The following is a 25,997-nucleotide window of genomic DNA, read 5'->3' on the forward strand; positions in this document are numbered from 1 at the left end:
TTATATAAACTTAAAAGTTTGTATGGATGTTTGGATGTATGTTTCGATGTTTGTTACTCTTTAACGCCGCAACTACAGAAGCGATTTGGCTGAAATTTGGAATGGATATAGATTTTACTCTGAATTAACACATAGGCTACTTCTTATCCCAAAAAATCCTTGGATTCACGAGATTTACGAAAACCTTACGATTTTGATGGTATGTGTGTTTGTTACTCTTTCACGCCTCAGCTACTGAACCGAATCGCTTGAAATGTGAAGTAGAGATAGATTATAGTCTAGATTAACACATAGGCTACTTTTATCCCGAAAAATCCATGGATCCCGAGGGATTTGTGAAAAAGTAATATCCACGCGAACAAAGTCACGGGCGTCCGCTAGTATTTGGGCATTTTGCATGTTAAATACCCACCCAATAGATCAATATGTTCGAATAACGAAATATCACTGTTATTGTATAACTATAGTTGATTACGGAATACCCGTATAAATTAACTACAAAAAATCACACTGGAAGAAAATATTAAAATGTCAAGGTCATTATAGATTTTCTTTTAAATTAATAAAAAACAACTTTATCATTCTCATGATATACACACTTCGAAGCGTCGTTGTATAATTCTAATCAACATAAAATAAAAAAAAAAACTAAGTAAAGGAATTCACGATTAATAAATTTCTCAACGGTTAGTTACACGCAAAAAGTTATCAACGCAAATCCAATTAGTTTTCCCGCCGCGGCAGAGATCTACGGCATTGATTTACTTAGAGCTCCACCTAGCGGTGGTTCACGGAACTACGTAGATAAATCAGTCACGTGGTCAGATCCGCGGCGAGAAAAAAAACAAAACCTGTTTGGTAGGATGACGTTTCGCCCGTGTTTTGTACCGCGAGCTTTTTAGTGGCACAATATTTTGTTATAGTGCTAATTTTACCACAAAACAGTGATATTGGTGTGTGAAATACCTATTGTACAGCTGAATTTGGTGTGGAAAGTGCGTTTTGTGGCCGTTAACTCATGGTTTATATTGAAAAATTGGATAATAGGGACGAGTGAGCAAATCTGTTAGACAGTCAGTATCTCGTATTATAAGTGGTAATCGCGGAAAAAATATGACCAAATCTCTTTATATTGCGGTATAATGTGCGTGTGTAATATGGATTGTAATACAAAATAGTGAGAAATGGGTGACAGGTTGAAACACCCATTCAAAGTGAAATCAAAAGCACTTGTGCTTTGTGGAAAATGGATTTGATTTCGGATTTGTCACCCCTGAGTAAGTTACTTTTTAATTGCTTTTACGTACTTAATTTTAATAACACATGTTATTTTCTATTTTATTTTATAAATACTATAAAATAATAAAAAAACTCATTAAAAATATATTTATAATTTACCTATAAAAATTCATAATGAACGCATTTTATAGTGTTGTGGCACTGTAAAAATATTTTATATCGACATTTCAAAATTGATCATTGAACGCTATCATTGTAAAATTACCTGAATATGTTTCCTAATTATTTTTAACCTAATTATTTTTAACTTATAAATTATAAGTTAAAAATAATTAAAGATTGGCTGACAATTATTGATAAACCTTTAAAATAATGTTTAATATGTCACCCAAATACAATGGGTCGCTAAAAATATAATAATAAAAGACACTAAACGCGTACGTTTGGCTATTTATAAACAATGTTTTTCAGTCGTTATTGTAACAAGGGAACCTCTGATCCGATTTCAATGACAATTGACAGTGAGGTACGATATACTGGCTATGAATAAGGACATTAGTCTATTGGTACTGTACATGTTTTAGAAAGGTTGATCGAAATATAGAGTAAGCTTAGAAAAAAAACCAGACAGGTGCAAGTCGGATTTGCTCACCGAAGTTTCCTTACAAATTATTCTTCGTCATATTTCGATAACTATTCTAACAGTTACTAAAAATATATTTAAAAAGATTACTTTTTAGTTTAGTTATTTTTTTGAGGTACGGAAATCTAATAAATACAAGAAACTACCAGTGCCTATTTGTATTAGCACATTTACGTTTTAATAATATATTATTGAAACCCCATTAGGTCAACCCTAAAAAGCCTAATTTTGTTCATCATTATGGTAAACTATCACAACTTAACATAACAAAGCACTCGTTGCTAACGTTGAACTAAAAATGAGTAAGGCTCGAGATGTTCTATCTATTTGTCGAGATAAGGTCATTTCTCACGATCTTTTGTCTCATATGTAAATATTATACGCCAGCTTTCTGAACCGCTTTGTTTACTTTACTAACACGCTAAATATCAATGAGGTCATAAAAACAAATTAACTACGTTGTGATATAAAGTTGAGCGAATATTTTTGTATAAACTGTAGAAAGTTATCCTAAAAAATAAAAAAAAAACCTTATTTAGTGTCTAGATATTGTAACATCTTTAACTTGAAAAAAATGAAAAAAATGTTTCAATTTGAAAAACACGCAACAATTAGACGATTCATAAAGTACGAAAATGAAAATTCTAAGTTATTATCTGGTGTAATCGCTAATGCTATATTTTGGTGATGTAAGGCACTTGGCTTTTAAAATGCAAACATTTTCCCGGTAAAGCCTTACTATTCAATCTGATACCACAGTCAATTATAAAATTGCAATCATAGATTATTTATATAAGTAGATAGGTACATGTTAGACATATTTGTCGTTATTAAAACTTAAGGAATATCTTTAGTTAGGTATTTTTTCAGATGTTAAGGTATCCTTATTCCATGCGCTCTATCTTCTTTAGTAAAATCAATGAAAATCCATAAAGGTAATTAAAATCAGTTGTGTTCTTAGAATACAAAGATTACACAAGTAAAAACATGATCTTGCAAAAAATGCGATATTAGTTGTTTTTACAAAACTTTATACGTTTTTACGTTTCAATTAGAATCATAGTCTTTTATAGCTCTCCGATTGTAACCAATAAAAACCAACGAAACCTGTGAAGATTTATCATATATCTTAGTTCTAGCACAGGTTTTTTATTAATTGAAGCGTTGAAAAAAATATGTAATGTCATGTCAAAAAAGTAGGATAAAACTATTTACTATAAAAAAAAATTGGGAGACTCTAGTTTATATAAAAACAAAAAATAACTTATTTTGGATAAAAATAAAAGTACTACTAATAATAACCCGGTTATGAACATTACAACCTTTTTTCCCATTCGCTGAATTAACGCAGCGTAGCATATCTAAACTGTTAAGTAGGTAGGTACGTAGATATGCAATTTGAAACAGGCTTCATTACCATCAAACGACACTTGACTATTAATAATCCAGCATAAACTGTCTTATGATTGGGTAAATGCCTCAGGCCAGTCACTTCGTAAATACCGTTTTAGTGTCTTTTCAAATGCTATTCTGGCTTCTATATTACTCACAGAGAATAAAAGACTTTTTAGAGTAGTAAAATATAGTTTAATCTATCTAGTTTTACTATAGTTATTCGATTGTTATCGTTTACGACCATTATTAATCTATATTTTTAAAAATTTTATAAAGAGGAAAGATTTATTGTATTTGTATGTAATGAATAAACTCAAAACTACTGAGCCGATTTTCTTCACGAAAAATTCTTTCACTAAAGGAATGCTACATTATTCGGAACATAGGGTATATTTAATCCCCGTACGGATTTTATTTTAATCAAAAATTTCTTCTGTGCTCATAGTACAGGTAGATTAATAGAGAATAATACAGTAATATTAAAATATAATCTAGAAAAATATTGAAATCCTTGTATTGTATTTCGGATCCCTATACAATCACCTTAATGTACTTCATTGAATTATGCACATCAACCAACATCTGCTTAAAGACAGACCGCTTAAGCAATATTAAGTAGGTTTGTAAATTAATAAAGTTTGTTCCAGCAAGAACTTTATTTCATTTAAATTTTGAATGTGAATAACATAAAATTCAAAATTTTTATTGTTAACTTGATTCAGTGGATAAGACATGAAAGCTGTAAAGATCTAAATTCTGCGTTTCCGCAGACACTCACAGATAACTATTATTTTGGTTTCTATTAGTAAAAAATTTAAATCAGTTTAGTACATATGCTTGGAGTTTCTCTGCATGATCGAATCAGAAATGAGGAGATCCGCAGACAAACCAAATTCACTGACATAGCTCAGCGAGCCACGGAGCTGAAGTGGCAATGGACAGGCCACATAGTTCGATTCTAGTCGCTAGAATGGCCTCCCCGCACCGGAAATCCTAGTGTTGGTCGACCCCCCACTAGGTGGACCGAGGATATTAAGCGAGCTGCAGGGAGCCGCTGGATACTGGCGGCTCGAAACCGTAGTTTTTGTAATCCATGCAAGAGGCTTATGTCCAGCAGTGGACGTCCATCGGCTGATAATTATGATGATAAGTAGATCCACTAATTATCCCCTCAACATCATAAACACACAAACTCATTCAAACTCACAAACTTTACCACTTTATAATATTAGTATAGATAAACATACAACAAATTTATCGATTTATGATAATCGCTAGAGCACATCTCTACCGTAACGCCGAATGTAAAATAGGAAGTGTGGTTGTTAAAAACAAACATATTTGAATAATTATATTCGATATAGTAACATTCAAGAACGTAAAGTGTTTTTCAGATAGCATGGGTACGGTGACAGTTGCCTTATGACGTTCATAATACGTACTATTATCGTGAAGCGCGGAAAACTTTCAAGAGTGAAACGAACTGTCACTATACCCATGCTATAGAAAAACACTTAAGATACTCTTAAGCAGGTAAATACTATGATCTTAACAAACTGCTTCTGATGAAAACAAAAATAAAAATAATAAATACTAGTAACAGGAAAATGTGACGCAAATCAATAAAAGTCGTGAATCGCGGCAAACTTTCAAGAGTGAAACGAACTGTCACTGTACCCATGCTATAGAAAAACACTTTAGATACTCGTAAGCAGGTAAATACAACGATCTTAACAAACTGTTTCTAATGAAAACAAAAATAATAAATACTAGTAACAGGAAAATGTGACGCAAATCAATAAAAAGTGAGAAGATTACTCGGTAATGTTTTCTGTTCAAATTAATGGGAATTCCTTAGATATCATAAAGTACAGATGAAGGTAAAGAAACCAGTTTGCAAAAAATGTTAATATTAAACTCATTTGGATCTTTGCTTGTTGTTGTTGTACATTTAGTTTATTTTAGCTATTTTTGTTTCTAAATAGCGGACGTCTGCGACTTCTTCGAAATTGAACCTTGGACCGGATAATCTGAGTCTGGGGAGCCGTTGAGGCATCAATAAAATGAAGTTCACTCACTTTGACCAAAGACATTTTTTATTTAAGTAGGTATTGTACACTGTACAGTCAAAGACAAAATTTATTTATTTCAATTAGGCTTAATTTACCAGCACTTTCAAAACGTCAGGTAATAATATTATTAGATAATGGTGATATTAATAAGTATTAAAGTTACGAGGGTACCAAAAGCCCTGTATCTTATATTCTTAGTTAACTTATGTTTATAGATTACCGAATACCTGTAAGTTAACTGTTTCAAAATCGTATTTTAAAAGCCTTATAACTTTTGCTCGTTACTAGTAAAATACTCCAAGTCTAGAAGCAAAACCGGTCTGGCATCCTATAGAAATGTCGTCCGTGAGTTGCAAAATTATTGCGATCTCCTTCCTTCACTGCGACATACCTGTTTTGGATCACCGTGTTCGTGTTTTTAATCTATACTTCTTTACTAATACTATAAATAGGTAGGTTTTTGAGGAACTAAGGTTGAAGGGGGTAATCTCTTGATCTACTGAAGCGATTTTGAAAATTATTTTATTAATAGAAAGTCACGTTATTTGTAAGAGTCGATTATTCCCGGGAACGAGAACTACGGGGATGAAACCGCGAGGCGTTTGCTGTTATTTAATATTGTAAGAGGTAAATTGTAAAACTAAAATATTGTAAGAGGTAAATTGCAAAACTAAAATCTGATTAAGTAGAAACTAATATTATAAAGAGGTAAAGTTTGTAAGGGGATGTGTTGAACCGATTTTGAAAATCCTTTACCCAATAGAAAGCCATATTTGCGAGTGTCACAGGCTATATTTTGTCTCGAAATTGCCATGGTAACAGGAACTAAGCGGGTGAAACCAGGGGGCATTTGCTAGTCCTACTTATAATATTATAAATGCGAAAGTTTGTATGGATGTATGGATCTTTGTTACTCTTTAACGCCGCTACTATTGAAGCGATTTGGCTGAAATTTGAAATGGAAATAAATTTTAAACATAGGCTACTTTTTATCCCGAAAAAATCTATGGTTCCCGAGGGATTTGTGAAAAACTAAATTCCACGCGGACGAAGCCGCGGGCGTTCGCTAGTCGTGTATATCTTTGTCTTGCGTCGTGCATCAATTGTGAATCAGTTGTCCGGCGCTGTGAAGGGAAGTGTGGGCATTACGCTAATACGCCAGATGGACGCACAATGGACTGTTATCAAGTTATCAGTAATGCGGCTATCCGGTGCGCATCGAGCTGCCCGCTCTATTTCGATATACCAATTGGTAAGGGCATGTCAACACGTAGGGTTGCGCGATGAAGGACACGGATTGCGTATCGATAAACGCTAACCTATTTCGACAGGAAGTTTGGGATTTTATTCATTTCAATTTAATACATTAATTACTAGCGGACGACTGTTTGAGTTTTAGCAGGTTTTCATTGCCATTACCTAATTATAATTCTAAAGTTACCTTATCAGATATAAACGTCCATTGCTGGACATATGCCTCTTGCATGGACCTCCAAGCACAACGGCCTCGAGCCGCCAGCATCCAGCGGCTCCCTGCAACCTGCTTGATATCCTCATTGTGTTTTGAGGATATCAAAATTCCCAATTTAATTTAAGCTAACGGACAAAGTTACTCCCTTAGCCTAAAAAAAGATAAAACAAAATAACACTTATACACTGTATACGTCATGGACCATGCCATAGATTAGAGAAAAATTCTATTAGATATAATAAATTATTTAATTTAAACTTTAGATTTTGGAAACATTTCGCGTGTCGCTCTTTAGTTTTCCTCCCAGCACCAATATTATACATATAATAGGATAAATAAGGCAGTTAAAAATATACCTAATTTAAATTGCTTTCCCATAAGTAGTTTGTCATTATTCATAATGTGCATAAAGTATGAAAAATACTCCAATTTCTGATGTGGTGGTACGTACGTATACCCGTTATTGTGTTAACTAAAGTCCGGTTGCTCAGAGATTGCGTTTTTGACAGTTTGTGATCGAATGGGCGATATAACTACGAACTGGCGTACAAGGTTGTAGAACTGCGTTGTTTCAATGTTATGCCAACTGTTTGTCTTTGTAGTTATGACACAATATAACGAAATAATTGTAATTGAATATGTTTGTCTCATTTGATCACGACTTGACAGAAACGCAATCTCTGAGCGGCCGGATTTTACTTACGTTTAGACACTTTATAGTACGATAGTAACTTTACATTATAATCGGGCGAAGGACATGCGTTATCGATTTCCCGATATTTTAATAGAGTCTAACCTAAAATAGTCGTGTTTTACCACATAATTACTGTTAACTAACTACTTAATGAACATATCACCGTATCGAAGTTACGTTTCATGGTTCATGTTTTTAACCCAGTTATGTAGATCGTGCTCACGACATTCTATTAAACACACGTTCTAGATATTATGTAAAAGTAGACTTTAAGGGCTTGCTACAATGAATAAATCATTGAATCGAGGTAAATACAAATTTATTTCGTTTTATTTTCATCATTCATCATCATTATCAACCCATATTTGGCTCACTGCTGAGCTCGAGTCTCCTCTCAGAATGAGAGCGTTTAGGCCAATAGTACACCTCGCTGGCCCAATGCTGATTGGCAGACTTCACACACGCAGAGAATTATGTAAAAATCTCTGGTATGCAGGTTTCCTCACGATGTTTTTCCTTCACCGATTGAGACGTGTGATATTTAATTTCTTAAAATGCACACAACTGAAAAGTTGGAGGTGCATGCCCCGGACCGGATTCGAACCCACACCCTCCGGAATCGGAGGCAGAGGTCATATCCACTGGGCTATCACAGCTTTATTTTATTGTATCATAAATCAATCAAAAATATTTTTTTAATGAGAAAGAATACATTAAGACTCTTTGAGAGTTAGATTGATTTTTGGTTGTTTGTCCTTCTTTTACATTACGTTTATTCAACCAATGATATTTTGAATTCTTGTATTCTCTATCGATAATAGAGGACCCTGTAATAAGAACATCACTGATCTGTAACTGGTTCCGTTTGACTTGAACCTGATTCCTTGTAGAGACGTGCCTCGAGTTTTGAGTAATATGAGAGAGTCGTATCTATAGGAGAGAACTTGTACAAAGAACTAATACCACATTGCTTATTTCTGCCTGTCAATCATCGTTGCTGTGATTCGATCAAAAATAGTATATATTATAATAGCGAGTGTATGTTATAAATTAATAATGTATTTATTGCATATCAGGTATGTGATCTCGTATCCACAAAACAGATATTTTCCTCGATTTCATGTGAGAAGTCTCTTGATAGTCTTGTCATTTCGTGACTGGATTAAGTATGTTGTGACTGTGAGAATTTCGTTAAAATTTGTTCAGATTTATTTTGATTGCTGAAGTCTAAATTAAACTTGAATGATCATCTGTAAGAACTACCTCTTTGGCCCAATGGTTATCATATCCAGCTAAAGATCGCACATCCTGGGGTGCTATTCCGCTATTTTACACTCGTCGACGAATTTAAATCTTATTCGAATTTGAACTTTATTCGTATGGGATGTCAAAATTAATACGGCAGTATCAACGAAGTTTCCATGGAAACGAACGATGTCACAACGCTGAAACTGTACAGAATATGGAGGCTGATGGATTCAAGTTATCTATAAAGTATTGTACTTTTTTCCTTCGAAAAATTTGAAATTCACAATAGCAATAATAATATTAAATTATTAATAATTTGAAAGCATCATGCACGCCCTTGGATCATCATAGAATCAAATAATTATCTAAGGGTCTAAGCACCAAATATCCTCTCCTTCACCTGCGCTAAGCATAAGGTCTAGTCTTCCAATAGGTACAGCACCAAACCTGGGTCACATCACCTAAACGCTAGAAAAGGACAGCCACATCTAAACCGTACATAGAAAAGAGACAAAACATACTATGCGTTTGTAATTTAACTTACCCAACAAACAATTAATAGTGTTTTTCCCACGACTAAAAAAATCTAGACAATGGCGCGGAGAGGAAAATTGTTGCATATAAAGTTATGCCAATACTCTTTCAACTTGAACTTTATTGTTTAAGCAATAGGGTTGATAATCGAATTGGTTAATCAAAACTTGCGTTGCCCTTTGTATTTCTAACACCTGTGCATATAACGTAATGTAAAACAGGTTTTGAAAATAAACGTCTGTATCAATTTTCCACGCCTTTTCATGTGAAATATGCTTGATTTTTAAATGGTATTTGGAAAGTTACGTAGACATATCTATTGAGCGTTCTTTTCTTTGATTGAGTAACTCTTTGATCCAATGGTTAAAACTTGACTTTTAAGGACCAAGGTAACCCGGGACAGAACAGCAAAGGAGTTTTTCTTTCAAGATTTTCTCAAAAAAGGCGTCGGTGATGGTTCTTTTTTTTATTCTTTACAAGTTAGCCCTTGACTACCATCTCACCTGATGGTAAGTGATGACGCAGTCTAAGATGGAAACTGGCTAACTCGTTAGGAGGAGGACGAAAATCCACACCGTTTTCGGTTTCTACACGCAATCGTACCGTAACGCTAAATCGCTTAGCGGTACGTCTTTGCCGGTAGGTTGTTAACTAGCCACGGCCGAGCCTCCCACTAGTCAGATCTGGACCATTCAAGAAAATCTCAATCGGCCCAGCCGGGGATCGAACCCAGGATCCCGTTTTTTAAATCCACCGTGAATACCGCGCCACGGAGGCCGTCAAAATGCGCCACGGTTCTATGTGACATCAAAATCAAACCATATATTATTTCAAGTAGGTTTTTTTTGAAAGTTTTAGTACACACATTTTTGAAATGTCAAGCATCGGTAAGTAGTGACTCTACCACCGGTCGGAAAGAAGACAAGATAACTGAGAAGAGCTGGCATGAAATCAATTGCAGTAAAGAATATGTGACGTTTACAATCCATATTTTCATACCATAATAAATACCAAAATCATCTTAATACCATTTAATGACTAAACAGCTTCACTGATATCGGTGAATTTTGGCTTAGAGATAAATTGGGTCTTGGAGAAGAACATAGGCTACTTTTTATCCCTGGAAAATCCAAGGTTACCGCGGGATTTTGATAATAATTCACGTAAGTTTCGTGGGTTTAAAATAAATTAATTTAATAAAATATATCATAAGTACATTTTCAATTTATCTTTTAAGGTCACCATTGACGGTCAATTATTCTCACGTTTCTGAAAAGCAAACGGCAGTACCCATGCGGCATACTATACAAGTCATGTACGCAGTGACCAACACACGATCAATTATAGTCGTGGGTGCTACAGAAACATGAGAATAATTGACCGTTTGTGGCTAGCATTATAAATAAAAAATAATTTTAAAATTGTAACACAAAGGTTCAGAGCGCTTTGAATGCCACAACTAAAACTATAGACTTCATTGTTATATTTAACCAACTTGTTAGAGCGAGGTTGCGATTTGTCTCGGACGCAGCTAAAGGTCAAATGCATTCTTTGCCTGCATCTTTTGTCTGTTTCAGTAAAAAAACTTTGGTAAAAACTGTATAGTGATGTAGATTTGTTTTTATTATTATCTTCTATTCAGGTTTTAGAGTTATTTTATATTTATAAAGGAAGATTTTCCGTTTTATAATCAGCTTACTATGCTTTGATTTAAATATTACAGTTTGACTGATATAATAAGTGAATTATAATATGGTATAAAGTTTTTGTTTTCAATATTATTATATTATTCCAAATTTTCGTGAAATCGTGTTTAACTTTTTTGTAAGTAGGTATTTTTATTTGTAAAACTTTTTCAGTTCTAATTAACGACATTGTAATTTGATGAATAGATGACAGACTCTTTAATTAGCTAACATCTTTGGAGATAGAGAACGAAAAGTTAATTGAAAATAAGAACACTGATTTTAACGAATACCATTTTTCAAAAATACGAAATTTTCAGTAAGTTTCAGAAGCATACATTATTCTTAAAAGTCTAATTAAAATATGTAGAATACTTCACGATGAAATAAAAATTACATTGAATGTTGTACTGTACTCAACCTTTATTTTTTACCAACGATTTCAAGGCATCGAGTTGTACTTATGTAGTAGTAACTTGACACAAATAATTAAAAAAATCAATCGATCATAGAAATATTAATTAATCGCTCCGTTAGGTCTATAGTTACAGTGGTGACGACAATGGGAGGCTAGTTTGAAGGTTTTCTGTATGAATGCCATGAGTTTACCAAGAAACAATTATATTTCCATCAGTTTACTATACAATTTTGCCGACCTTTCTAGCGCAGTTTTTTATTTATTTTTTTATTTTCTATAAGTTAATCCTTGACTGCAATCTCACCTGACGGTAAGTGATGATGCAATGTAAGATGGAAGCGAAGGGAAAAAATCCACACTTATTTCTGTTTCAGTCAGCCAGACCTGGATCAATTAAGATAACCTCAATCGGCCCAGCCGTGTATCAAACCCAGGACCTCTTGTAATTCCACCGCGAACACCACAGAGGCAGTTGGTAATGGTGTGCTTTTCAATAGAGAGCTCCTGCTGACCTATTCACTATTTTGGTCATTATTAACGTATTAAAATAAACATCAAATGTATTGACAAAATGTCATTTATTATTTACTAGCAGACGCCGCGCGGTTTCACCCGCGTGGTTCCCGTTCCCAGTAGGAATACAGGGATAAAATATAGCCTATAGCACTCAGGGATTGTGTGTAGCTAGCTCCCCAACAGTGAAAAAATTTTCAAATCGGTTCAGTAGTTCCAGAGCCTATACAAAACATACAAACCAACAATCAATTCCTACCTCTATAAAATATTAGTACTGTACACTGTATGCTATCCACCAGTAAGCACCGGATGACATTCGTTACATAAAATCTCAATTTCGTATATGTCAACTAGCATACGTCAAAGATAGTGAATTAGCCTGCATAGGTGCAATTCCTAGCTAGAGACAATTTAGGATTTTATATTTTCCTAAATTGCCTCAGGTTTCATCTAAGTACCTAGGTTCCCCACGTGCTTGTGAATTCGTCGAAAACCATACCCTTTAGCATTGCGGAAGTATTTTCATGGACGGATTCTAACACAAGGATTTCTACTACTTCATATATATCGTATCGTGTGCAATACATCGAGTAGAACTGAAAAAAAATGTTTCATATTCATTGCGTAGTGTAAACGTCGAGGTGAGTAACTGAATTATGTTGAAAAAGCATTGGATATTTTGTGAAGCGATAGAGCGTATTGTTACAATATACTGGATTCGAAACTATGTTTAGGGTTTGACTGCGTGTTGTGAGTATTTTTCGTTTTATACAGAGTGTTTTTATAATATAGGTACGTACTTTGTTTTTAATATTCGTAGTTAATAAGAAGTAGTCAGTCAGAGACCTATCTATACTGATATTATAAAGCTGAAGAGTTTGTTTGTTTGAACGCGCTAATCTCAGAAATTAGTGGTCCGATTTCAAAAATTCTTTCAATGTTATTTATTATCCCCGTATTCCTACGGGAACAGGAACCACGCGGGTGAAACCGCGCGGCGTTAGCTAGTTCTCCTATATAGACGGTGATATTGCGGGCAAAAGTAAAGTAGACATCTCGTAATAATGCTACTATATGTTATCTTAGTTCAACCCCACATAATAAATTTACTATAGAATTAAATAGTAAGCTCACTATATACAAATTATTATTATTTTCATGATTACTTAAAATATTCGAAGTGTCATCACTTTTGGAGTTATATTAACACTTCTCTATGATGTAGTTAGTAGATAATTCGCGTGATTTTAAAGGGAAAAAGTGTTGCATATAACAGAACGCCACTTTGCGAACGATAAACGGAAACTCGCTAGACAATCAATTGTCGTACAATGTGCTTACGTCAACACAAGTGTTATAACCCTACCGCAGCATCATATTTCATTGACGGGATTGTAGGTAACCAACACCTACTCCGGTAGAATTTTGAAGGCATTTTAAAAAAAAGATAATTATTCAAAATATATTTTATACTTTTAATAATTAAGAACACCATTTACATAAATGTTTTTGTTTTGATGATACGTCAATTTTGACATTTCACACGGGTGACGCATCGGCACGCGTTCGCAATTTGAATTACAACCCTCCCATTGGTCGATTCCACCCCACTGCGGTAGGAAGCACCGCCCTTATTTATGTACAGGTTGTTTATTGTTTGATCAATATTTGTCTACATATATATAATATTTTGTGGTATGTTTTGTAGCCTTGAAAGTGGTCTTTCTGTTTAACCTTTGTTGATGCAAGCTATAGAAAACTAAAGGTTTTTCCTACTTATACCTAATTACCTTATTAATGATGATCATTAGCATGTCAAATAGACATATTAAATAGGTATTATTTATCTTGAACTTGGTTTTCGATATTCTTTTATATCCTTTTTTTTCTTTTATTCTTTTATTAAACAAACAATAAATATTATTAAATGTGTTTTTTTCCCAAGGCGCCTTTCCTAAATGCGTTTCAGATATAATTTAAAATTTCAACATGATATGTTTACTTTACTAAAAAAAAAATTAATTAAAAATGAATTAAACTATTCAAAATTGAACCTTAAAATTTTGAATTTGATCCTTTCAGAAATACGGTCAAAGAATAAGCGTAAATCTCGGGCGTTTAAGCAAATCATTCGCAAAAACTAAGCTGTATTTTGGAAGATAAATGGTCTGGGAATGGGACCTTTGAAACCTGTTTCGTCCCAAAACCACCACGCTCCAAACTTCATCGTTGCCTACTGTATAAATCTATTGCAGGAGCACGACCTGACAAACTTTAAGCTTTCATAAAATGGCTATAGTCTGGGAATGAAGGCTCGTTTAGTAAATATCTTAATATGCCAAGTATATTGCGTAGGTATAATGTTTCTTCTATTACTTTCTTGTGTTTTTCGATGACCTCCGTGGCGCAGTGGTATGCGCAGTGGATTTACAAAACGAAGGTCCTGGGTTCGATCCCCGGCTGGACTGATTAAGGTTTTGTTAATTGGTTGTGGTCTGGTGGGAGGCTTCAGCCGTGGCTAGTTGCCACCCTACCCTATGTGGCAAGGACGTACCGTCAAGCAATTTAGCGTTCCGGTACGATATCGTCTAAAAACCGAAAGGCGTGTGGATTTTTATCCAAAATCCTAACTAGTTCTTCCATCTTAGATTGCTTAGTGATGATGTAATCTAAGATGGAAGCGGGTCCATTAGGTGAGACTGTAGTCATGGGCTAAGTTATAAAAATAAAAAAAAACGTTTTTGTTTTTAAACTTTGGCGCAAGTCACCACTGCACCATTCAATGCTGACCACATCTATATGATACGTACTTCCCATAGCTTGCTGTGGCTATTTTAAATTCGCGTTTAACCCGGGAATCGAACCAACGCCCCGTCGCCATGGCAACCGTCTCGTGACCCGCGTGACGACGCAGTCCCCGATGTCGTGTATTGATTACGAGAATTTGCATTTTATATCCGAAAATACCCAAAATTAAGGCCCTTTTGCTGTCCAAATTTAATTAACGTACGAAAGTTTTGAAGACAGAATAGGGTGTAGATTACATTCAGGTATTCTAGGTATAGTATGATATGTAACACTTAGGTAAATTAACTTTAATCATAACCGTAATGTACAAAATATATTTCGAGGAGTGCACTTAGGAACGGTCAGCAGAGGCGTGCACAAGGCTTTTAACTAGGGTATATATATAGGCACTATACGTGCAAATTGTACTAAATTGGAAAAATTCCACCTACCAGGTCAGGTAACTATACGCTAAGAAAGAATTTTCCGAAATTCAGCTCTAATCGAGCGGTCTCTTAGGATAGTAAAAGCCCCTATAGATTTGTAAAAGTCCCATTAATGCGTCCAAAATAAAATGACTAAATGTAGTTTTTAAAAAAACAGTAATTTCAATTGAACAGGTTAATTAATTAAAGTGCCCCGGATTCACGCGTTACAGAGGTCGTGTGAAATGGTGATAGTCAAAACATTAACAGATTTGTAGCATATTTCCTTAATAGGGGTTCATTTGTTCATACAACAGCAAGCTTTTGTGACATTTTTACTTAGTAAATAGGGATGATGACAGCTTTTTAAATTGTATATAAATTAAGAGTATGTTAATAGTAAAGCAAATTTGTAAAAGTAACAGGGTATCTGCGATCATTACTTTCGGAGCTACAGGGATTTAAAGAATAAGATTTGCGGCGCTGCCGCGGATCCCTGAAAAACGCCTCATACCATTTTGGTACGAACTTATGACGTCGTCGGCACAGTAGATATAACAAGCCGTCGGCAATTAATGATCGTTAGATTTGTATGGCCGTTAAAACAAAATTACTAATATCTTTGTTATTTCTGCGTTTATGTTTATAGTTCAAATATTAAAAAATGTCACATTTAATGTAAGGAAGCTAAAACTGTATGAATTTTCATCTAATTACAATAAAAGATTTTTAATAGATTTTGAAATTTTATAATCTTATTTATTTTGCAAATATCCAGACAATCTTTGCTTTTTATGTATAAATGAGTTAACATTGACCTTATTTACCCGAATGTATCATAAAAATCAATATATTCAAACCTAGTCAGAGATAGATTTATGTTTGTTTGTTTTTTTTTTTTTTTTGTAATTGATTTGTTTGTGTATTTTGTGACGCCATTATTTTTGTATGTGTATTCGTGGATAGTATCGTTGTTTACATGTTTAAACTATTTTTACGTTTACTTTTATATTTAGGAAATAATATGTAAATGTTAACTATCCCTAAGAAATAAAAATAAAAAATAAAAATAAAATAAATAGTCATCATCCCCATTGAAGTCGTTGTATTAAAGTTATTTTGAAGCATAAGTATCGAATTATTCATAATGTTTTAAGTTGTGTTTGGGCAATTGCCTGTAATTTTACAGGAAATAATTTCCTTTTACAATGTAGGAGGTAAATCTTGGACCTTATCCAAGTTAGCCGGCAACTATCTTAGACTGAAATCATCAGCTGAAATCTCTGTCAAGGAACCGTTAAAACAACCAGACAAGTGCTAGTTGGACTCGCCCACCGAGGGTTCTGTACATACGATCATTATACGCATTTGCGCATTCATTGCGCATTATGCGCAGTTTTTGTCGAATTTCAGACACCCTATTTTTAAGGTTTCTTTACAAATGTATAGTTTTGAGAATTTTTGTTGTATTTGTGGTCTATAACGAAATTATTTGCCAAATTTCATAGTACTAGGTCATTGGGAAGGACCCCATGAGTTTTGATTCTCTTGAGAGTGTCAAAATATGCGTTTTTTGATGAAACAGCTGTCGTATCTCTTTTACTTAAACGTAGAAGCTTCTCACAACTTCATGGGACCGTAGACCTGACTATACGGTTTAAATTTCAACTTGATAGCATTTCCGAAATAAAGGGTTTCGTTTCTTTCTAGGTACGGAACCCTAAAAACGGAATTTAAAAAAAAGGATTGGTTCTTTCTGTTAGGTAGACCAGAAAAGTTTCCAACTCATTTACCTAGAAATTTGCTTTCTCACTATAACTCAAAAATGGATCATTTTATTTTATTAATATTGGCTTGTTGTTTAAGGGATGTTTTAAGAAAAAAACCAAACAGTAAAAACTCGAAGTTAATACAAAGATGAGTATTTTATGGTAAAATAATGTAGTACTGTTATATGTAATTGATTAAAAGTTACCTGTTAATAATAAAATACCTAAAGAAGGAACAAATTAGTTTATTCAAAGCAGTAATCACGCTAAACTGTTTGCCGGTCAAAGGTTGCCCCCGATCGCTGGGGTGTGGTAACACCCCCGTGGGACTCCCCCGCTGCCGTTAATACATCACGCAGGTGTATTCGATATCGTTAATTTTGGGGGTAGTTTGGGATTTATTTATACACGTAAACTGTAACTTTGACGCACATAAAGAAGATTCCTTTTAAACCGCCTGCAGGTCCTGTATTCGTCCTACAAACAAATCCCAAATAGGTAGTATTAATTAACCTCTTTATGTTTTATTTAGTTTTTTGATTATCGGTATATTTGATTATAATAATCAAGTTATTCTTATTTTTAAGAATAGGTACATTTTACTTTGTGTTTTAAGAAGCCTCGATTAAATATTGTATTAAGAACATTTTATTTTTTATTTTTGTTTGTCACAGAAAATGTATCCTACTAAATATCCTAACAAGAAATCTCTACAATTCGTTTCATGTAGAATGGTGCGAGTGACAGTTATTATGCGAGAGACTCTTATTCACGATATTAGTACGTATTATGAACGTCATACAACCGACTGTCACCGTACCCATGCTATGTGAAAAACATTTTACATGAAAATTGGGAATTCTCTATACTACCCTTCTAGCTTTGCTACGAGTATCAGGTGATGAAATCGGGCACGATCGGAACGCCGAGGCCACACGGTTTCACCCGCGTAGTTCCCGTTCCCGTAAAAAAAATGGGGATAAAATATAGCCTATGACACTCACAAATAACGTGGCTTTTAGTGGTAAAGAACTAGTCCAGTCCAGTCCGGGTCCAGTTACCACCTACAATACCACAACCTTACTTATTAATATTAGTATCATCCTATATCCTAAGTGTTCAAGTCTTGGGACGGACTTATCATCATTATCAACCCATATTCGGCTCACTGCTGAGCTCGAGTTTCCTCTCAGAATGAGAGGGGTTAGGCCAACAGTCCACCACGTTGGCCCAATGCGTTTTGGCAGACTTCACAAACGCAGAGATTTAAGAAAAAAACTTGGGACGGACTATAACATATATATATATGAAATTGAGCTTATTTTCTCCTAAAGCTAGTCACCCTCTGTCTCTCAAAAAAATATGATATTTTTTTCAATCTAGTAGAATGATAATAATGAACAATTTAAGTTCATTAAAAAAAAGCGTCAACTAGCCTATTGATCATATAATCAAACCGTTGGTCTGTCTGTCCCTAAGTCACACATGATCGCGCGATCGCCACCTGACGACGACTGCATTTCACGCGCGATTGCATCGCAAACGGTACAGCACATGCGGACAAGGTGCGCGATTTGATATGCTCTTATGCTTTTTAACCGAATTTCCGAAAATTAATGCCCTTTATTGATTCGAGTTTGCGCTTGGCTGCTATCCCACCTGTCTATGATCACACTAATATTTTATAGGCGAAAGTTTGTACGTAAGGGCCTGTGGACAACGCTATTTAAACGCGTTCTGGACGCTTTTTTTGTAGCGATACAAACGCGATGCTAACGCGCGTGTGTATTAATACAAACTGCTCTGTATAGGATAAAAGTCGACGCACGTTTTTAAAACGCGCGTCAACGGCGCGTTTAAAAAACGTGGTTGTGTACAGGCCCTTAGTGTGTCTTGTTGCTCTTTTACGCTGCGGCTACTGAAGCGATTTGGCTGAAATTTGGAATGGAAATAGATTTTACTCTGGATTAATACATAGCCTACTTTTCATCCCGAAAAAATCCATAGTTCCCGCGGGATTTGTGAAAAACTAAATTCCATGCGAAGTCGCGGGCGTCCGCTAGTTAATAATAATTTTGAACTGATTGCCTCGTTGGTCCAGTGGTTAGTCTATGTGGCTATGGATCACAAGATCTTGGGTTCTGAATCCTGGGACGGGCTATGAAATAATGACCTTTCCTTTCGATAAATTCTCAGTAAAAATTATCAGCCCGGAGTTGAGAAGTTGGTCGTGTTACACTCCTTTTGTCTCTTTCCTTGTCAAATGGAGACTGGAGGTATACAGTAGAAAAATAATTTTTAAACAGACCAAAACAAATCCTTATTATCATCATCCGCTGGATGCTGGCGGCTCGAGACCGTTGTGTTTGGAAGTCCATGCAAGAGGTCTAAGTCCAGCAGTGGACGTCCATCGGCTGATAATGATGATGATGATGATGATCTTGAAGATCATCATCCTGCAGTGGACATCCTTGGTCTGATATGATATCAGATGATAGACACCCACTACAGGACTTCCTAACATCACGATCCTTAACCACCGGCATCCAGCGAATCTTAAGGTCGACAACGCAGTGTTTCGATTTTCGAATGATAATAATTAATGTTTAAATTAAATTCAGTCAGAGCGACAGTATCAGTTTGAAATTAATCAACTCAGGAAATAAAGTTCACAGCACTCTCTATTCTCTTATCAATACGTATCTATAAATAAAATTGCAATTTGTCTTATTTTGGTTCCCGTGGGATTTGTGAAAAACTTGGCGCGAAAGAAATCGCGAACGTCCGGTAATTCTCAATACAACGGGTCATATCCAAAGAATCATACATGATTGGGGGAGAAGTCAGGCCCAAAAACCCAAAAATGTTTAAAAATAATATCGCCCTCTGCATTACGTTCAGTATACGTAAATGAAAGATACTATTACCTACGTATATAAATAATAATACCTCAAAAAGGGTTCCGCCCCATTGGTCAATGTTTCCCTCCAAACCGCCAATGTTTTTCGTGAAAACCGTGAAAAGTTAAACATATCTATCCCTTTCTAACACACGCTACTGTCTACTACTTGTCTCTTTTACGCAAGGGTAGGAACGATGATGCTCCGTCAGTACCTTCTAAGTTTAAACAAATGACGGACGTTTTGGCTTAATGCACTTTGCGTTCGGTAACTGAAAAAAAAAACAATAACCATAGAGCTGCGGAAGTCCTATTCGAGAGAAACAATATTTTACTAAATAATTTTCAAAATACAAAGCCTAATTTTACAGTGATCGAAGTAATATCAAGCGAAGTTATCAGTGAATTCGAAAGATTCTAAATTTGAATTTGAAAATCCACTTTTTTTCTTCTGTAACTAAAAAATAAATGCAATTAAATAATTAAACAAGTAATAATATTTGCCTACTTCAATTTAAAAATCAAACTTTTTTTTGAAGGATAAAAATAATAAAGTTAATCGTCTCAATTAAAATTAGAAAGAAAGTTTAGTGTTTAGCCAAGAAGTGATGCGATTTTAACGTTAGTGCAATTAAATTTTTGAACGAGTGCTAAAAAAGAACGAGGAGAAATTCAAAGACATTCTTAATTTGAATTTATTTAAAAAACAACTTAACTTTTTAATTCGCGATGTGTCACTTTGATTACGCCCTGGACGCCACGTAAATGGGACAGATAAACAATGAGTTTTGTATGAACTGAAAATGGAATATTCGTGGCATATGGAGGACGCAGGGAGTCAAGAGACAAACGGACGAACAAATAGACAAGGGAGAAATCAAGGTATTACCATAGAAATATACTTAAAGTTGGTCCAATTCGGGTTTCAAGTTTTAGATTGAGCTATGAAACATTGGGGCTTTCTACATTCAAATTTTTCATTCCAGGAGTTAAGAATGTGCAATATGTAATTTGGTAGTTAGAAATGGTTCTGGATCTCAGATTCTGGAAAAGTTAGGAGCCTGATATTTGGGTAAATGATATTTTAAAGTTATATATAGTGTTATCTTCGTTATGAAAACTTTTCTCGATAGTTTATTTTTTTTTAAATACATGTGTTGCTCACATTTTGCTTTAAATCTTAGGAAAAAAAAAACTTATTTTCTTAAATTTTTGTTTTATTTAGAAACATAGGTGGTACCTTTAAATCTTGAACATGTCCATTTTTTTCGATATGCCTTGGTTGTCCACAGATCCGCATCGTACGTATCGGAAGTCGCATCAAACGGATTATAGTATTATTTTTATAGAGAGTCGTACAAGTGCGTCCACTGATCCACGGATTGCACGAATCTAACGTAAAATTAAAAATCCGTTTAATGCGATGCGTCCGATACGTACGATGCGGATATGTGGACGCCTGCCATAAGCCGTCGATACCGCTTGGTAGTTATCATTTACATCTGATAGTGTCGTTACAGAATCAAAATATTATCACGCTACACCCGCCAACCCACTTATAAGTATCGTAGTGGGACAAAGCTCCAAATCTACTTGCTTATGAGATAAGATGATTGAATATGATCTTTGAATAACCATAGACAATGAAATTGATAAGATAAATAGTATTGAAGTTTTAAAATTTGAAATGATATAACTAAAAATCTAATTTCTCTAGCTTCTGTTTCACGGGTTTTGTTTTATTCAAAGAGAACGCCAGTGTAAATTTCCTATACATGTACGAGTACAGAATACAAAATTGCGGCCGCGGCCTTTGCCGGTTACCTACGACTAAAAAATATCCTCAGACCAATTATTGTATAGGACCTGCCTCGCTAGACGTTACTTGTCTGTCAAAGTATATGATCAACGATCTAATGCGATTATAAAAGCTGTCTCTATAGAATCGATGTTAAATAGTTGTAATCGTGTTCGTCGGTTAAAGAGCTCCGTAAAAATACCTTTTTGTTTAATTGAATTGTGTAAAAAACTGGCAAAAACTTCTAGTTTAGTATAAGATATATATCAAATCTAAGCTCGTTTTCCTCAGAAAACGACAGACAATTTTGTTCGTGACTATGAGTGCGATACAGGTCCTTCTATAATTGGTCTGAGAAAATATCTCATAGTAGTAAAACCTTGCGGTTTTACCCACAAAGTTCCTATTGCCGTGGGAATACGGGGATAAAATATAGCCTATTATATTTATTAGTACTACGTCCATCCTGTACGTATATTTAGATATTATTATACTGATAAATATTTTCTTTAAAAGTCGAAGTTACGATATGAATTTGTAATGAATGTCTTTTTGTAAATACACACACAAGAGTAAATTAATAAATTCATAAATTATTATTATCACCAAGATGTGGCCTGGCCATAGCACATTTATAGTTTGTTGCCAAAGCTCCTTGGTAGTATAGCGCAGTGGTTCCCAAAAGGTGTTTCGCGGAACCCTGAGATTCCGAGGCCCTCAGGGGTTCCGCGAAAATTCAAGATTTCCGTATTGTAAATAGTTTCTCTTGTGATAATATTGATTGACGTAATATTATTCATTTTTAACCGACTTCCAAAAAGGAGGAGGTTCTACGTTCGGCTGTATGTATGTTGACCTTCAAACTGATCAGAAGGAAGGACACCGCCTTCAAACTGATCAGAAGGTAGCACATAGGTAAGATTTTATTGTTTGCTTTTTAGTTTAGGTTAATTTTTGAATTGGAAGTCGGTTGAATTTTTTTTATTAAAATTTTTCAATTAACTTGTTTTTTCAAAATTCCATGATACCATGTAGGAAACAGACACGCCACGAGACGTAAGAGTATTTCCGTCTTTAGTTTACTTCTTTCTTAAGCTAGGGTTCCGCCGAAAAATGGTGAAACAAAAAGGGTTCCGAAGTCAAAAGAATTCGGGAACCGCTGGTATAGCGTACAATCACTCTACAATTTAGTCTTTTTAGTCCAGTACAACACTACTAGAACTAAACGATGCATTTTTATCAAAATAATCAACTTTCCGAATACATTGCACAAACAAAAAATTAGATAGAGAATTCTATCAAATTATGTCAAAGAAGTTTCACTTTTAGTGCTCAATTAGAATTTGAAGTGGGTATTTTGAAAGTAACATTCTTAAAGTTTAGTGCACAGTTTATTACGAATAGGTACATTTTATTCGCAATTGACTAATTAACCAATGCTAACAAAATTAAACAGTTTATAAAAAAATACAAATCGGTTATACGTTTCGCTAAGAAATTTTGAAATCGGTTAAAAACTACGCTTGATATACTTGGAAGATATATAGTCTGGAAACTTTGGAATCAGTTTCGTCCCATAACCACCACGCTCCAAACTTAATCGTTGTCTACCTTATCTATTGTGGGAGCATGACCTGACAAACTTTATAACCTTTCATAAAAATGGCCATAGTCTGGGAATGAAGGCTCTTTGTCTAGTAAATAGCTAAGGCCCCTGGTGTGGTAAATATCTTAATGTGCCAAGTGAAACATAAGATAAGTTTACCACCCTACCGGCATGGACGTACCGCAAGCGATTTAGTGTTCCGGTACGATGTCGTGTAGAAACCGGAAGGGGTGTGGATTTTCATCCTACTCCTAACAAGCCCGTTTCCATCTTAGATTGCATCAGTGATATTGTGACGCTCGCGACTTCGTCAGCGATTTCAGCTTTTCACAAATCCCGCTGGAAACGTCGCAGACGTTTTTTAGAACTTTTAAAGGGGAAAAATTCTGTCATACATGATTTTTGCGATTCTTTAACCGTTTACGCAGCGCACGTAGGAAAAAAAATGCCCGATTTTGAAACATTATTTATTGCTGCTCCGCTCCTATTGGTCTTAGCGTGATAATATATAGCCTATAGCCTTCCTCAATAAATGGGCTATCTAACACTGAAAGAATTTTTCAAACAAGACCAGTAGTTCCTGAGATTAGCGCGTTCAAGCAAACAAACAAACTCTTCAGCTTTATAATATTAGTATACATTTTGCAGCTATGATACTCGTAACTGTTTGTTATCTCTAATTACGCATTCTTTATTTGCGAGTCGTATGATTGATCTAATTTTGTGTGAATAAATCATGACATCGTGGATGAATAATAATTTTTCGTCCATCCGTTTAATATTCCGGTCACAAACTCTATACTGGATTACCTTATATATCTAGTTGTCAGTTTATGTCAGTCATCAGGCTTAAGATGCGTACCACGACATCTCTTGAGACGAGAGAGAGACAAAATGTGTCGACCAATAGCGGCTGTGAAGCCTGACCGGCCTTTGACCACGATCTTATTCGCACGTTCTTGTCGTACGTGATCTTTTCATCATCAGATAAAGTTAGTTCTTCACCAGTTAGTTGTTCAAAAATGGTTCGATTTCATTACGTTGCAATAAAGAATCACAAATAAGTACACCTCATGAGCTCACTGAAAGAAACCTAATGAACCATTAGGTTTCTTTCAGTGAGCTCATGAGGCACCAAAATATCGAGCTTTTTAAGCAACTTTTTTCAAATGCGCCAAAACCGTTTTGTGGTCAATTCAAACAATACAAACAATGTATCCAATTTCTTCATTAGATTAACTAATTTTAACAATAAGAAAATTAAATGAAAATCACACATCCTAATTTGAATTTGGAATTGCTTTCTTTAAAATTCAAACTTTTTAATGACACCAAAACCAGCCAGATACAAATGGTATAGCCAAAGAGATTTTATTACAAGTTCATACACACTCTATACGCAAAAATTTTTTTCCCCAACCTATTAAGATACGGGGTGGGACCGTATCTTAATAGATTGGGGAAAAAGTCAGTTCAGTATCAGTTAAAGGGGATTTAAGAGTCTCCAACAAATGAAACAAATACAAGGTCCGCCACAATGAACCGTTGAAACGGACGAAACTGCAAAGTTTACAACACTGGTGCAACGCCAACATCGCCTGTTTATCGGTCTTTTACCGGATATACTTTGGAGAGTTTGCACAGGAACTTTACAATCTAGCATACGACAAGATAAGCTCATTCGAGGCTTGTCACAGGCATTATGCCCTATCTCCATTCTACCACAATACAGCGAGGCGGCGTGAATGGCATCCTTTTGTTGTCGACATCCAGTCGAAACGTTTTGCATCAACATTTGTAATAAGAACGGTTAAGACGTGGAATGCCCTTCCAGAGTCTGAGTTTTCCTGGCAAGCACTTGAAGGTGCTTGCCAGAGAGGCGAGAGTGAATAGGCATATTCTACACACTTCACTTCATCTTAGACCTCATCATTGCCTTCCATCAGGCATGACTGTAGCAAGCCAAAAGATATAAGCTGTGCCTCAGGCTAGGGTTCCAAATGTCCCTATATTTGTATAACATTGTAATTGTAACACAACACCGCAGAGCACCGATAACGCCGTCCACGTAGTGCTAGACACCGTGATGTGGCGTCGCCAATCGCCATCTGTCCCTACGTCATGCTTTGCGAATGTGATCGTTTTGAACTTTGGATCGTTTCAAATAGGTATAATTTGAGGAAACATAGCATTTATTTTTTACTCTTTGTAACAGTAATCGTCTGGAGAACCTTTTTTTCCGACAGGCTTATTTCTGCCGCCAAACAAATTAATTGTCTGACTGATAGGCAGCAAGCAATGGTGCGTACTTCTTTTAAGCGAAAATTATGCCTGGGGACTTTTTTTTTATTCTTTACAAGTTAGCCCTTGACTACAATCTCACCTGATGGTAAATGATGATGCAATCTAAGATGGAAGCGGACTAACTTGTTAGGAGGAGGATGAAAATCCACACCCCTTTCGGTTTCTACACGATATTATACCGGAACGCTTAATCGATTGGCGGTACGTCTTTGTCGGTAGGGTGGTAACTAGCCACGGCCGAAGCCTCCCACCAGCCAAAAGGTATAAGTTATACGTATATAGCTTTCCCTAGTTGAGTACCTTATGCATGACACTGGCCGCATGGCTTCAGCCTCGAAGGGGCTGGAATAACATAATCGAGAAGTTCTGCCGCGTCTTACCCGGGCAAGGAAGCAGTGCTTCGAGGAATGTATCCCCACCATACTTACTAGGGAGATGATCTGACTTGAACTAATCAGGGATACATCGCAGCTTAGTTTAACGCCAAGCAGCAT

General features: G+C 35.3%; 1 protein-coding gene across 1 annotated transcript in view; it reads left to right on the forward strand.

The window, feature by feature from the left end:
• The first annotated feature begins 844 nt into the window (after positions 1 to 844).
• LOC112045120 (uncharacterized) overlaps positions 845 to 25,997 on the forward strand; it is a 48,100-nt gene continuing 22,947 nt past the window's right edge. Inside the window, exon 1 of the mRNA XM_024081201.2 lies at positions 845 to 1,277. Within this exon, the coding sequence (XP_023936969.1) occupies positions 1,247 to 1,277 (31 nt within the window). The 5' untranslated portion in view covers positions 845 to 1,246. The remainder of the gene's footprint in view (positions 1,278 to 25,997) is intronic.

The sequence above is a fragment of the Bicyclus anynana genome, chromosome 8 (assembly GCF_947172395.1).
Source record: "Bicyclus anynana chromosome 8, ilBicAnyn1.1, whole genome shotgun sequence".
Lineage (NCBI taxonomy): Eukaryota > Metazoa > Arthropoda > Insecta > Lepidoptera > Nymphalidae > Bicyclus > Bicyclus anynana.